Source organism: Neophocaena asiaeorientalis, unplaced genomic scaffold, assembly GCF_003031525.2.
Source record: "Neophocaena asiaeorientalis asiaeorientalis breed wild unplaced genomic scaffold, Neophocaena_asiaeorientalis_V1.1 scaffold134, whole genome shotgun sequence".
NCBI classification, from domain to species: Eukaryota; Metazoa; Chordata; class Mammalia; order Artiodactyla; family Phocoenidae; genus Neophocaena; species Neophocaena asiaeorientalis.
In genome coordinates, this window is record NW_020185339.1 from 22,926,914 (window position 1) to 22,938,034 (window position 11,121).

Genomic DNA, 11,121 nt, shown 5'->3' on the forward strand with positions numbered 1-11,121 from the left:
CCCGGCCGCCGCCTCTCCCTCTGGGCCGCCCCTCCCGGGCCCCCACTCTCCGGGGGGTTGAGTCCCGACCCTAAGCCCGGGGGCGCCCCCACCTCCTCCCGGCGCCCCCTGCTCAGCAGCCCGAGCTGGGGGGGTCCGGAACCCGAAGGCCGGGCGGGCGGCGTCGTCCCCGGTTCTTCCTCCCCGCACCCCGGCACCGGCAGCCGGAGGCTCAAGGTGGCGCCTCCTCCGCCGGCTCCCAAGCCTTGCAAGACCGTGACCACCAGTGGCGCCAAAGCCGGCGGGGGCAAGGGCACCGGTAGCCGCCTGTCATGGCCCGAAAGCGAGGGCAAGCCCAGGGTCAAGGGGTCAAAGAGCAGCACCGGGACTGGAGCTTCTGCCGCTGCTGCTGCTGCTGTCACCGCCGCCGCCGGGGGAGGGGGAGCGGCAGCCACGACCGCAGGTGGGGTCGGGGCTGGCCCCGGAGCCCGCGGGAAGTTGTCCCCTCGGAAAGGCAAGAGTAAGACCTTGGACAACAGTGACTTGCACCCGGGACCGCCTGCTGGCTCTCCTCCTCCGCTAACCGTCCCAGCAACCCTGGCTCCAGCCGCTGCTGCCACCGCCGCCTCCGCGCTGCCCACTGGGCCTGCACCTCCAATCACTCTGGAGCCTCCAGCTCCGGGGCTGAAACGGGGCCGGGAGGGGGGCCGAGCATCCACTCGAGATCGCAAGATGCTCAAGTTTATCAGCGGCATCTTTACCAAGAGCACAGGGGGGCCTCCTGGCTCCGGACCTCCTCCAGGACCCCCGGTCCTGTCTTCTGGCAGCGGGTCTAGGGAGCTGCTGGGTGCAGAGCTCCGCGCTTCCCCTAGTGAGTAGGACCAGGGCCTGAGAACAGCGAGGGGAGGGCACCTGAAATGCTCAGCTTGGGGTGGGGGAGCGGTGTGCAGGACTGACTTAGAGAAGCTTCTTTCTTGGGTGGGTGGATGAACCAGGCTCAATTCTCTGCCAAGGACGGGGGCAAAGGATGAGAGGTCCTGGAGAGGGGTGAGTAGGCATTGCGGGACATGAGAGAAGACTTGATTTCAGAGGGACTCAGAAAGCCTCAGAGCTTTCTGGGAAAATAATGCCCTTGGTCAGCGTGGCTGTAGGAAATTGCTCCCAGAGAAGCCCCAGACCCCACTTCCAGCCTCAGCTGGACTCTGGGAGATGGAAACTGGGCTTTGCCTTACCCAGAGGAACACTGAAGGTGAAAGGGATGAGGAAGCCTCAGTTTCTCCTGAGCACTTGGGGTAGGTGGCATGAGCGTGACCTTGCAGGCAGCTTCTCGCCAGGGACAGGTCTTTTCCTGGGCCGAGAGCAGGCTAGCGAGGCAGCAGGGAGGCAGTGGGTTTCTTTCCAGGCAGTGAAGGCTGATTGGGCAGTACGGGAGTACGTGGGGGCTGGAACATGCTGAATACTTGAATGTGAAGGGAGAGGGGCTAATAGGAAGCCTCACTTCCCCCACCGCCCACCCCGGCCCCCTAGCAGCATTGAAACCCGCAGGGGACCGACCACGAGTGACTCAGGGGGGTGGAACTGCTGCAAAGGCAATTCTTACCCCTGGAGACTTGGGAGAGGGTGCGGAGAAAGTAGTGTCTTTTTGCGAGGAGGGGGGTGTCTTTATTTATTTATTTTCTGGAAGAGAGAGGCGAGGGCGTCTTGGTTCAGCTCACACTCCCGGGAGAGGAGGCGGGTCCGAGAGCGCGGGCGGCCCCCGGGGTTTGGCTCTGGTGCGGGTGGGAGCAGATGGCTCCGGATCCCAGAGTTCCCGCCGCAGCTGCGGCGCCCCGGGAACGTCCGGCTAGTGTCAGGCGCGGGGGCTGGACCCGGCGGGCGGAAGGAGCATCCTTCCCTCCCCCGTGCCCCCCATCCCTCCCCAGGCCTGTGGCTTCTCTCGGCCAGGGAGTGGAGCCCTTTCCCACCGTTCTCTTGGAGGGTGCTTGTGGGAAGGGTATGGGAGAGGGAGGTATAGAAAAAATCCAAGCTCCATTTCTTGGGCTGTGGGGAGGGGTCAGGGCCACCGTGCCGTTGACCTTGAAAAGGGGGAAGGATATCCTCACCTCAGTTTCTGTCCTGTGAAATGGAGATTGAGGAAGACCCACTCCCTTCTATGTCCCAGCCCCTCTTCCTGAGATCTGCCCTGAGAATCTGTCAGGCCGGTGGAGAGGACACCTTTTCTCCTTCCAGAGGGAAGAACCCGCCACGGTCAGAGCCTTGGTCCCTCGGTCTGGAGCAGGGACCTACGTTTGGGGATATGCTTAAAGGGAGATGCCAACCGAAGTATTTTTGTCTTGCTGGCTCCGTTGCTAAGCAACCACTGAGCGGCAGCAACAGCTGTGGGGAGAGTGGCTAGGATGGGAGGACTGGGGACCACTCTCAAACCTAGCCTTTCCACACAGCTCTCCAGCCCAGGCTGGGCAGCTACAAAAGGAGGAGGGCTAGCTGAGGGTTGGGAGCCCTCCTTGGCCTGGAGCATCCCCTCTTACAACTTTTCCGTTACAGAAGCTGTGGTCAATAGCCAGGAATGGACTTTGAGCCGCTCTATTCCTGAACTGCGCCTGGTAGGTAACCCAGTCCCCTTGTCTGTATGAAGATTGACCTCCCCGCCCCAACCCCGCCCGCCACTGAACTCTCAACTCTCTCTTCTTCACCTCTTCCCTTCCCTCTCTGTGAGAATGGGGAATAGTTTTCCAGTTCTCCTGAGATTCTACCTTCATGGCACCTTCCTAGGACTTGATACATCCGCACAACCTTTTCTTCTATAGTCTCCCTTCTTCCTGCTTGTCCATGGTCCTCTTCCAGGCTTCTTATTTCTGACATCTCCCCTCTAGCCCTTCATGTTCTGTTGCCTAGAATTGGGTAAAATTTTCCAACTAGTGCCCAGAGCTGTGACATGCCCCCCACCAGACATGCATCTAGTATGTTTCCTAAACAACACAACACCAAAAAAAAAAAAAAAAAAAAGGACTGAGTTGTTGACATTCTTCAGCTTGTTGTACACTTCCAGCTTGAGATCATCTCTTACACATGCATGGCCTGATCCTCCCAAATGCTGTCTCCTGACTGACTGTCAGCCAGGCCCTGTAGGACCCTGCTTGGATGATTTAACACTGCCAGTCCCTTTGAGTTCTCTGGAGTGTCCAGACTCAATCATCCTCCTTTCTCTTAATTCCTGCAATCTCTGTTCTACAACCTTGTCCTCAGGGTGTGCTGGGTGATGCCAGGAGTGGGAAGTCATCGCTCATCCACCGATTCCTGACCGGTTCATACCAGGTGCTGGAGAAGACAGAGAGTAAGTTCTCAGGAGCCATAGTAAGCTAAGGATTGGGGTCAGGGATCCAGGCAGTGTGATCAATGACTATGCAGGTATGGAGACCAGAGGGAAGAATGAGGCCAGAATAGCTAAAGTACAAGGAGAATGGGGAGGTTTGGTGACTGTGACCTCTGACCTCCTACCACATCCAACTCTTCTGGACAGGTGAGCAGCACAAGAAAGAAATGTTAGTGGATGGACAGACACATCTGGTGTTGATCCGAGAGGAAGCTGGGGCACCTGATACCAAGGTGAGGGATGAGATGATGGGGTAGGCAGGTGGGCTGGGGTCAGCACTAGCCAAAGGAGAGGGCTCTGGTTTCCCAGGTCTCCTTGGGAATAGCATCCAGAGGAGTGGACCTGTCTGACCATCCATTTGCTCCCTCACGCTCCGCAAGTTCTCAGGCTGGGCAGATGCTGTGATCTTCGTCTTCAGCCTGGAGGATGAGAACAGTTTCCAGGCCGTGAGCCGTCTTCATGGGCAGCTGAGCTCCCTTCGGGGGGAGGGACGAGGAGGCCTGGCCCTGGCATTGGTGGGGACACAAGGTAAGGAGGGGCTGGGGAAGTGCTGCTTTCAGGGGAGTTCCTACTGGGTATCACCCAACATAGGTGAGAGCTTGGTAATGTGTGGACACGGCTACTTGGACTCCAGTAACCCTCTGGAAGGAGCCTCGTCTCCAAATAACTTCAGTAACCCTCTGGAAGGAGTCTGGTCTCCCAAATAAGAGAGTCATTAAACCAAGCATAAACTTACCAAGGTCTGAGAGAGAAAAGAGGACTCTCCAGGATGGAAGGGACAGCTACAGTGGCAGTCCTCATTCCTCTGAGATGTCACCTACCTTGTGTTCCTCACGCTGCCATTTCCTGATGCCACCACCATGGTAAATACAGTGAAAACCTCAGGCCCTAGTGTGGCTAGAAAGCCTTCTGCATCTTCCCCTTGCTACAGCTGGGTCAGGCTGACACTTTTCAAAGGAACTTATCTAAAAACAAAGAGAAGACACAAATGAAATGATGGAGAAAACACAGAGAGGGCCACCAGGCCATCTTTTCCAGCAGAGCCAGGAAAAGCTTCTCCAGTACCCACCTGTATGAAGCCGGCAGGACTTTCTGTCTGGATGCCTATCTTGCAGGTGGCTGCTTCTACCTGTCGCTCGCCTCCTGCTTTCTTGCTGCAGGTGAACAGTCCACCTGTTATCCGTGGACATTCAACCTCTTCCTGGTTCATATGCCAGGTGTCCTCCCACTCAGCTCAGGGTTCATTGAGTTTGCAAGGCTGGGTGACTGTCACTCATGAGTCTCAGCCATTTCAGACCTTACCAGGACGTTCTGTTCACCTCTGGAGTATTCTTTGAAGACACTCACACAGAGCTAACCCACCCTACTCATGCTGCAGCTGGGCATGTGAGCTGGGCTCAGCGTCCACAAAAGGCTTATATGCTCCCATTGCACTGGGTCATAGGAGGGATATTTTCTCATACCCTGTCCTAGTGGTCCCAGTCTAGGACTAGAGCCCAAGAGAAAGGAAAGCAGCAGAGTGGGGATGGGGCCCCCTCATCCAGTCCTCCCCCTTTCTTGTCCCCTTAGACCGGATCAGTGCTTCCTCCCCTCGGGTTGTGGGCGATGCTCGTGCCAGGGCTCTGTGTGCCGATATGAAGCGCTGCAGCTACTATGAGACTTGTGCAACCTATGGGCTCAATGTGGACCGGGTCTTCCAAGAGGGTGAGTGTGGCGATCCCCACATATGTGGGAATCAGGGAGCCGGGGACTAGGATATTCTTGGAGGTCACACATCCAGGCCTCTCTCTGTGAGTGACAGGAAATTAACCTGCATAGGAGGGAGGAGGGACCAGGGAGGTCAGAGAAGGTTTGCTTCATAGCCACAGGTCCTTCTGGACAGGAGGAGCTGGCTAGGCTACAGGTGGCATGAAGGCCACAGTGACAAGGAAGTTGGGACCTATGTTATCTCCTGGGGAGTTCTCAAAGCTGGGCAACGAAGGGTGGTCTTGGGTATCTGCCCCGCTCATTCCTCCTCCTCCCCCTCCCCTCAGTGGCCCAGAAGGTGGTGACCTTGCGCAAACAGCAACAGCTTCTGGCTGCCTGCAAGTCCCTGCCCAGCTCCCCAAGCCACTCAGCTGCTTCCACTCCTGTAGCTGGGCAGGTGAGTTGGGTTTTCAGGGTCCACAGAGGGGCCGGTAGGAATCAGAGGAAGGGCTGGTGATCCAAGGACAGGTACAGAGAACCCAAGGAGGTTGCGGGGGGCAGATGGAAATGGCAGTGATACCATTTGTAGAAAGTGCGTTGGACTGGAAATCAACCGGGCTTGAAACACCCTCTGCAGCGTCCTTGAGCAACTCACCTAAACGTCACAAGGTTGTCGGGAACATTGTATGGCATAATACTTGTGAAGTCAACCTCTGCGAAATCTAAAGCACTGTGACAGTGCTAGTGAGGAGTTTTAGTATTAATGGTAATACAAATAAATGGTGATGAAATGAAGGAATATCTCAAATTCCTCAGAGCTAGATGTAACTGTAGCTTGGTGGGGGGGGCATCTCAACTGTTCTGACCCCTCCATCTGCCTGCAGGCTAGTAACGGGGGCCACACTAGCGATTACTCTTCTTCCCTCCCATCCTCACCCAACGTTGGTCACCGGGAGCTCCGAGCTGAGGCAGCTGCCGTGGCTGGATTGAGCACCCCAGGGTCTCTGCACCGGGCAGCCAAGCGCAGGACCAGCCTTTTTGCGGTATTGGACATTCTAACCTCCTGTCATCCTGTCCTCTGTTACCTGCCCATCTTCCCTCATCCCTAGACCTCTCTGTTGGGCCCTTCTTCATCTGTCTTCCCTGTCCTTTCGTCAGCATATCCCTCTATCCACCCTCTAACTGATGCCAGTAACCATTCCAGAATCGTCGGGGCAGTGACTCTGAGAAGCGGAGCTTGGACAGTCGGGGAGAGACGACGGGGAGTGGGCGAGCCATCCCCATCAAACAGGTGGGTGGCCCAGGGACCGGGGGCAGGCTGGGGGTAGGTGCTCTTAACTGGTTTTCTCCCATATGCCTCTTTCCGTTCTCCAGAGCTTCCTACTAAAGCGAAGTGGCAACTCCTTGAACAAAGAATGGAAGAAGAAATATGTGACCCTGTCCAGTAATGGCTTCCTACTCTACCATCCCAGCATTAATGTAAGTGCTAGAGACTGGCTGGGCCACACTGGCTGGCCTTGGATGCACTTCTAGCTCTCCCAGTCTGTGCCTCTGACAAACACCAACATCGGTTCTGGGAAGCGCTAGTCCTATTCTTTTCAGTTTAGCAAACATCTGTTAGGCACCTACCATGTGCCCATGCAGGAGATGGAAATGTAAATACATCTCCCTAGGACTTGCAGTCCAGTGGGAGAAAATGGAGGAAGGACCTCCACCTGGCCTGCCATTCGGGGATGCTTTCTGGAGGAGACAGTGCTGGGCCCGGTCTGTTGGGCTCATCCCCTAGAGCTCATCCCAACCAGTCCGCTCCTAGAGCCCCCCTCCAGTCCTTCTCTAGCCGATATTATTGGCTGCTTCCCAGCACCACTGAGGACCCCAACCTTCCCTATACTCTCAACCCCTATACTGCCGCAGGATTACATCCACAGTACCCATGGCAAGGAGATGGACTTGCTACGAACAACAGTCAAAGTCCCCGGCAAGCGGCCGCCACGGGCCATCTCTGCTTTTGGCCCCTCAGCCAGCATCAATGGGCTGGTGAAGGACATGAGCACTGTCCAGATGGGGGAAGGCCCTGGTGAGTGGGGCTGATGACAAAGGGGCAGGAGAGGGGCCAGGGCTAGGGGTAGTAGGGAAGAAGGGAGTGGGACTGGTTAAGCGGGAAGGTGGGTGATGAAGAGGGACCATGGAAGGAGTGGGGCCCAGAGACTGAGTAGCTCACTGAGGATTTATCTTCTTCCCCTTCTGACAGAAGCCACCACTCCTACCCCAAGCCCGAGCCCCAGCCCCAGTTCCCTGCAGCCACCACCAGACCAGACATCTAAGCACCTGCTGAAGCCAGACCGGAATTTGGCCCGAGCCCTCAGCACTGGTCAGTGAGGACTCACCCTCCTTCCACTGTCTTCCAGATCCAGATGGGATGCAGTGGGAAGTGAAATTGGGGTGGGAGCTTGGAGGCTGAATGCATGAGTGGACACCTTGAGCATCAACTGGGTGCCCAGGCACCCAGCTCAGTCATACCATGTTTAGCATAATGGCTAACACAACTGGGTTCTAGAGCTAAGCTGCCTGAACTTGAATTTGAATCCTGGCTTGCCACTTGGGCAAGTTACTTGCCCTCTCCACACCTCAGTTTCCTCATCTGTAAGAGGGAGATAATAGTTTCTACCTCGGACAGTTGCTTTGAGGCTTATACTGAGAACTTGGTGCAGCACATAGCCAGCCATCAATGTTTGGAATGTTTGGAAATACGTATTTTTAAAAAATAGCAAGTAACATTGTAACAAATGGTCCTCACAACAACTTTGTCGGGTCAAGATTATTATCCCCATTTTAGGGATGAAGAAACTGAGGCTCAGAAGATTAAGTGACTTGCTCAAGGTCTCAAGGCCAGTAAGTGGCAGAGCCAGGATCTGAGTACAGGTCTGACTCTAAACCACTCATCTGCCCTCCTCCCCAGGAATGATCAAGGGGGACCTCCTAGAGAGGGTTGGCTGAGGAGGGGGACCCTAAAATGCCAAATCTAGTTCAGGGGAGACAGGCTATGGAGAAATCAGGAAATCTCTGGAGGGGGCAGCTGAGGCAGCTGTGTCCCCCTCCCTAAGACTGTACCCCATCTGGAGACCTGAGCCCCCTGAGTCGGGAACCCCCTCCTTCTCCCATGGTGAAGAAGCAGAGGAGGAAAAAGTTGACAACACCATCTAAAACTGAAGGCTCGGCTGGGCAGGCTGAAGGTGAGGCCCTGGTGGACAGTTCTACTCCCACCCTGGACCCTCACCCCGAAACTCCAGATCCCTGACCTCACTCCTGCAGGAGGAGGAAAAGTGCCTGCGCTGAGTGCTTGACTATGATTACCACTCTGCACATTATTCAGTGAAAAATGGATGGATGCCCCTCAGCCCCTGTCCTTCCTCCCATTCCCCAGCCAATGCCTTTTACCCCAGTAGTCCCCAGCCCGTTCTCAGTGACCCCCCACGTCTGCAGCTCCTGCCCCCCCTCCTAATGACCCTCTCATTCCTGTTGCTGCCCTCAACTCTGCTTGTCACCCCAGCCCCTGCACCCAGAAGGCCCCACAACCCCCAGGGACTCAGCCCCTGACCTCTGTGTCCCCCACTGACCCCCAGGGACTCAGCCCCTGACCTCTATGTCCCCCACGACTCCTCAGCTCCTGGGCTCTGACCACCCAGCTCCTGTTCTCAATAACATCCTGTGATTGCCAAGCTCCCCCAACAGCCTTTGACTACAATGATACCCATTCCTGCCCCTAGTGACTCCCCCCAGATCCTTGAGACTCCCTCTGAACCCCAGGGACCCCTCACCCCAGGCCTGTGAACTCCTGTCCCCTTTCCCCGTGTTCACTCAGATGCTGGCCATCCCTTCCCCTCCCAGAGACCCGGCTCCTCACTGGTCATGATAACCAGTCCCCACCGCCCCTGCTCTCTGCCGGGTGCTCAGACCCGGGTTCCAGATCTGCCTACTGTCATGGCTCTTGGCTTCCGCTCTACTCTGCTCCGGGGCCACTGACTTTAGTTCTGCTTTCTCTCCCCATCTGTCTGTCCTGCTTTGTCTCTGGAACTGTCTGTCACTATCTCTCTCTCCATCTCTCCATCTGCCTCTTTTTCTTCTTTCTTCGTCTCTTTCTCTCTTCTGCTCTTCATTCTGTCTCTATCTCCTTCGCTTCGGGAAACCAGCCAAGCGCAAAATGTGGAAACTAAAATCCTTTGGTAGTTTAAGAAATATTTATAAAGCAGGTAACAAGCGGGGAGCTGGGTGGGGCGCTCAGCTGGGGTGCAGAGGGGCGGGGGTGCTCCTGCCTTCCCCTGCATGTGCTCGGGCTTCCTGCTCTCCCCCACCCTCTGCTTCCCCAGTGACTCTGCCCCACTCCCAGGGGCTTGGGATGGATATCAGGGAGGAAGAGGGTTTGGGGAAGGCAGCTCCTGTTTGAATTCTGTCCCTCATGACCCCATCCCATCCCCCCACCCAGAGGAAAACTTCGAGTTCCTGATCGTGTCCAGCACTGGTCAGACGTGGCACTTTGAGGCAGCCAGTTTTGAGGAGCGGGACGCCTGGGTTCAGGCCATCGAAAGTCAGATTCTAGCCAGTCTGCAATGCTGTGAGAGCAGCAAGGTCAAGGTAATGGGTCGGGGGTCGGGCGGAGAGCAGAGGTGAGTGTCTGAGGAGTCCGGATAAAGGCTCAGAGGGAGAGTCAGTACTAACCCCAACCCTTCCTGCAGCTGCGCACAGATAGCCAAAGCGAAGCCGTGGCCATCCAGGCGATCCGGAACGCCAAGGGGAACTCTATCTGCGTGGACTGCGGGGCCCCCAGTGAGCGCAAGGGAGCAGTGGAGGGACGTGGGAGGGAGTGTGGTTCGCTGGAATTGATGAATGCTGGGGTGCCCGTGCTGCTCGGCCAGGAGCTGACCCCTGCGTTCCGTCCCCAGACCCCACGTGGGCCAGCTTGAACTTGGGCGCACTCATCTGCATCGAGTGTTCTGGCATTCACCGGAACCTGGGCACACACCTGTCTCGCGTTCGCTCGCTCGACTTGGACGACTGGCCGCGGGAGCTGACCCTGGTGCTGACAGCCATTGGCAACGACATGGCCAATCGCGTGTGGGAGAGTGACACGCGGGGCCGTGCCAAACCCACGCGGGACTCTTCGCGGTACGCGTGCAGGAGAGGGGTAGGGGAGACTTAGGGTGTGCGGCTCCCGAGAGGGTCCCCTGGGTAGGGAGCAGAGGTCCTGGGTGCGGGGTCCCTAGAGCCCTTCGCGTTGATCCCTGGTCCTGCAGGGAGGAGCGTGAGTCATGGATTCGCGCCAAGTACGAGCAGCTGCTGTTCCTGGCGCCGCTGGGCACTTCCGAGGAGCCGCTGGGCTGCCAGCTGTGGGCCGCGGTGCAGGCCCAGGACGTGGCCGCCGTTCTCCTGCTTCTGGCCCATGCGCGACACGGGCCGCTCGACACCAGCCCAGAGGACCCGCAGCTTCGCTCCCCACTTCACCTGGCGGCCGAACTCGCCCACGTCGTCATCACGCAACTGCTGCTATGGGTACGTGAGCGCGGAGATGGTAAAGGGGTCTCTGAGGGCTCCGTCTGGCAAACAGCCAGGCGCGGGAGAGCCCGAGGGCCCCACAGGGACCCTGGAAGTGGGCCCGGCGATCCCGGCGAGCCGGCGGGCGGGGATTGGCCCCGGGGACGCTCCGTAACACGGCCGTCTCCGCCCTTTAGTACGGCGCCGACGTGTCCGCCCGCGACGCGCAGGGCCGCACGGCGCTGTTCTACGCCCGTCAGGCTGGCAGCCAGCTGTGCGCCGACATCCTCCTCCAGCACGGCTGCCCGGGTGAGGGCGGCAGCACAGCCACCACCCCCAGCGCGGCCACCACCCCCAGCATTACCGCCACGCCCAGCCCCCGTCGCCGGAGCAGCGCCGCCAGCGTGGGCCGAGCCGACGCCCCCGTCGCGCTGGTATAGTTGCGCCGCCGGAGAGACACCCCCTACCCCACCACGGGCCGGGCACGACCACACTGGGTGGACCGCTGGACAGATGCACCCATTCACCTCTCCAATCCGCACTCCGCCCCATGG

General features: G+C 57.8%; 1 protein-coding gene across 2 annotated transcripts in view; it reads left to right on the forward strand.

Moving 5' to 3' along the window:
• Positions 1 to 11,115, forward strand: part of AGAP2 (ArfGAP with GTPase domain, ankyrin repeat and PH domain 2) — a 14,831-nt gene extending 3,716 nt beyond the window's left edge. For both annotated transcript variants that reach the window (XM_024736968.1, XM_024736969.1), the window contains 17 exons: positions 2,524 to 2,582; positions 3,226 to 3,313; positions 3,500 to 3,585; positions 3,733 to 3,880; positions 4,922 to 5,056; positions 5,386 to 5,495; positions 5,923 to 6,081; positions 6,243 to 6,329; positions 6,413 to 6,517; positions 6,953 to 7,115; positions 7,290 to 7,409; positions 8,143 to 8,271; positions 9,522 to 9,670; positions 9,772 to 9,862; positions 9,979 to 10,201; positions 10,330 to 10,585; positions 10,765 to 11,115. In XM_024736968.1, coding sequence (XP_024592736.1) covers positions 2,524 to 2,582; positions 3,226 to 3,313; positions 3,500 to 3,585; positions 3,733 to 3,880; positions 4,922 to 5,056; positions 5,386 to 5,495; positions 5,923 to 6,081; positions 6,243 to 6,329; positions 6,413 to 6,517; positions 6,953 to 7,115; positions 7,290 to 7,409; positions 8,143 to 8,271; positions 9,522 to 9,670; positions 9,772 to 9,862; positions 9,979 to 10,201; positions 10,330 to 10,585; positions 10,765 to 11,007 — 2,351 coding nt within the window. In that variant the 3' untranslated portion in view covers positions 11,008 to 11,115. The remainder of the gene's footprint in view (positions 1 to 2,523; positions 2,583 to 3,225; positions 3,314 to 3,499; positions 3,586 to 3,732; positions 3,881 to 4,921; positions 5,057 to 5,385; positions 5,496 to 5,922; positions 6,082 to 6,242; positions 6,330 to 6,412; positions 6,518 to 6,952; positions 7,116 to 7,289; positions 7,410 to 8,142; positions 8,272 to 9,521; positions 9,671 to 9,771; positions 9,863 to 9,978; positions 10,202 to 10,329; positions 10,586 to 10,764) is intronic.
• The last annotated feature ends 6 nt before the right edge of the window (positions 11,116 to 11,121 follow it).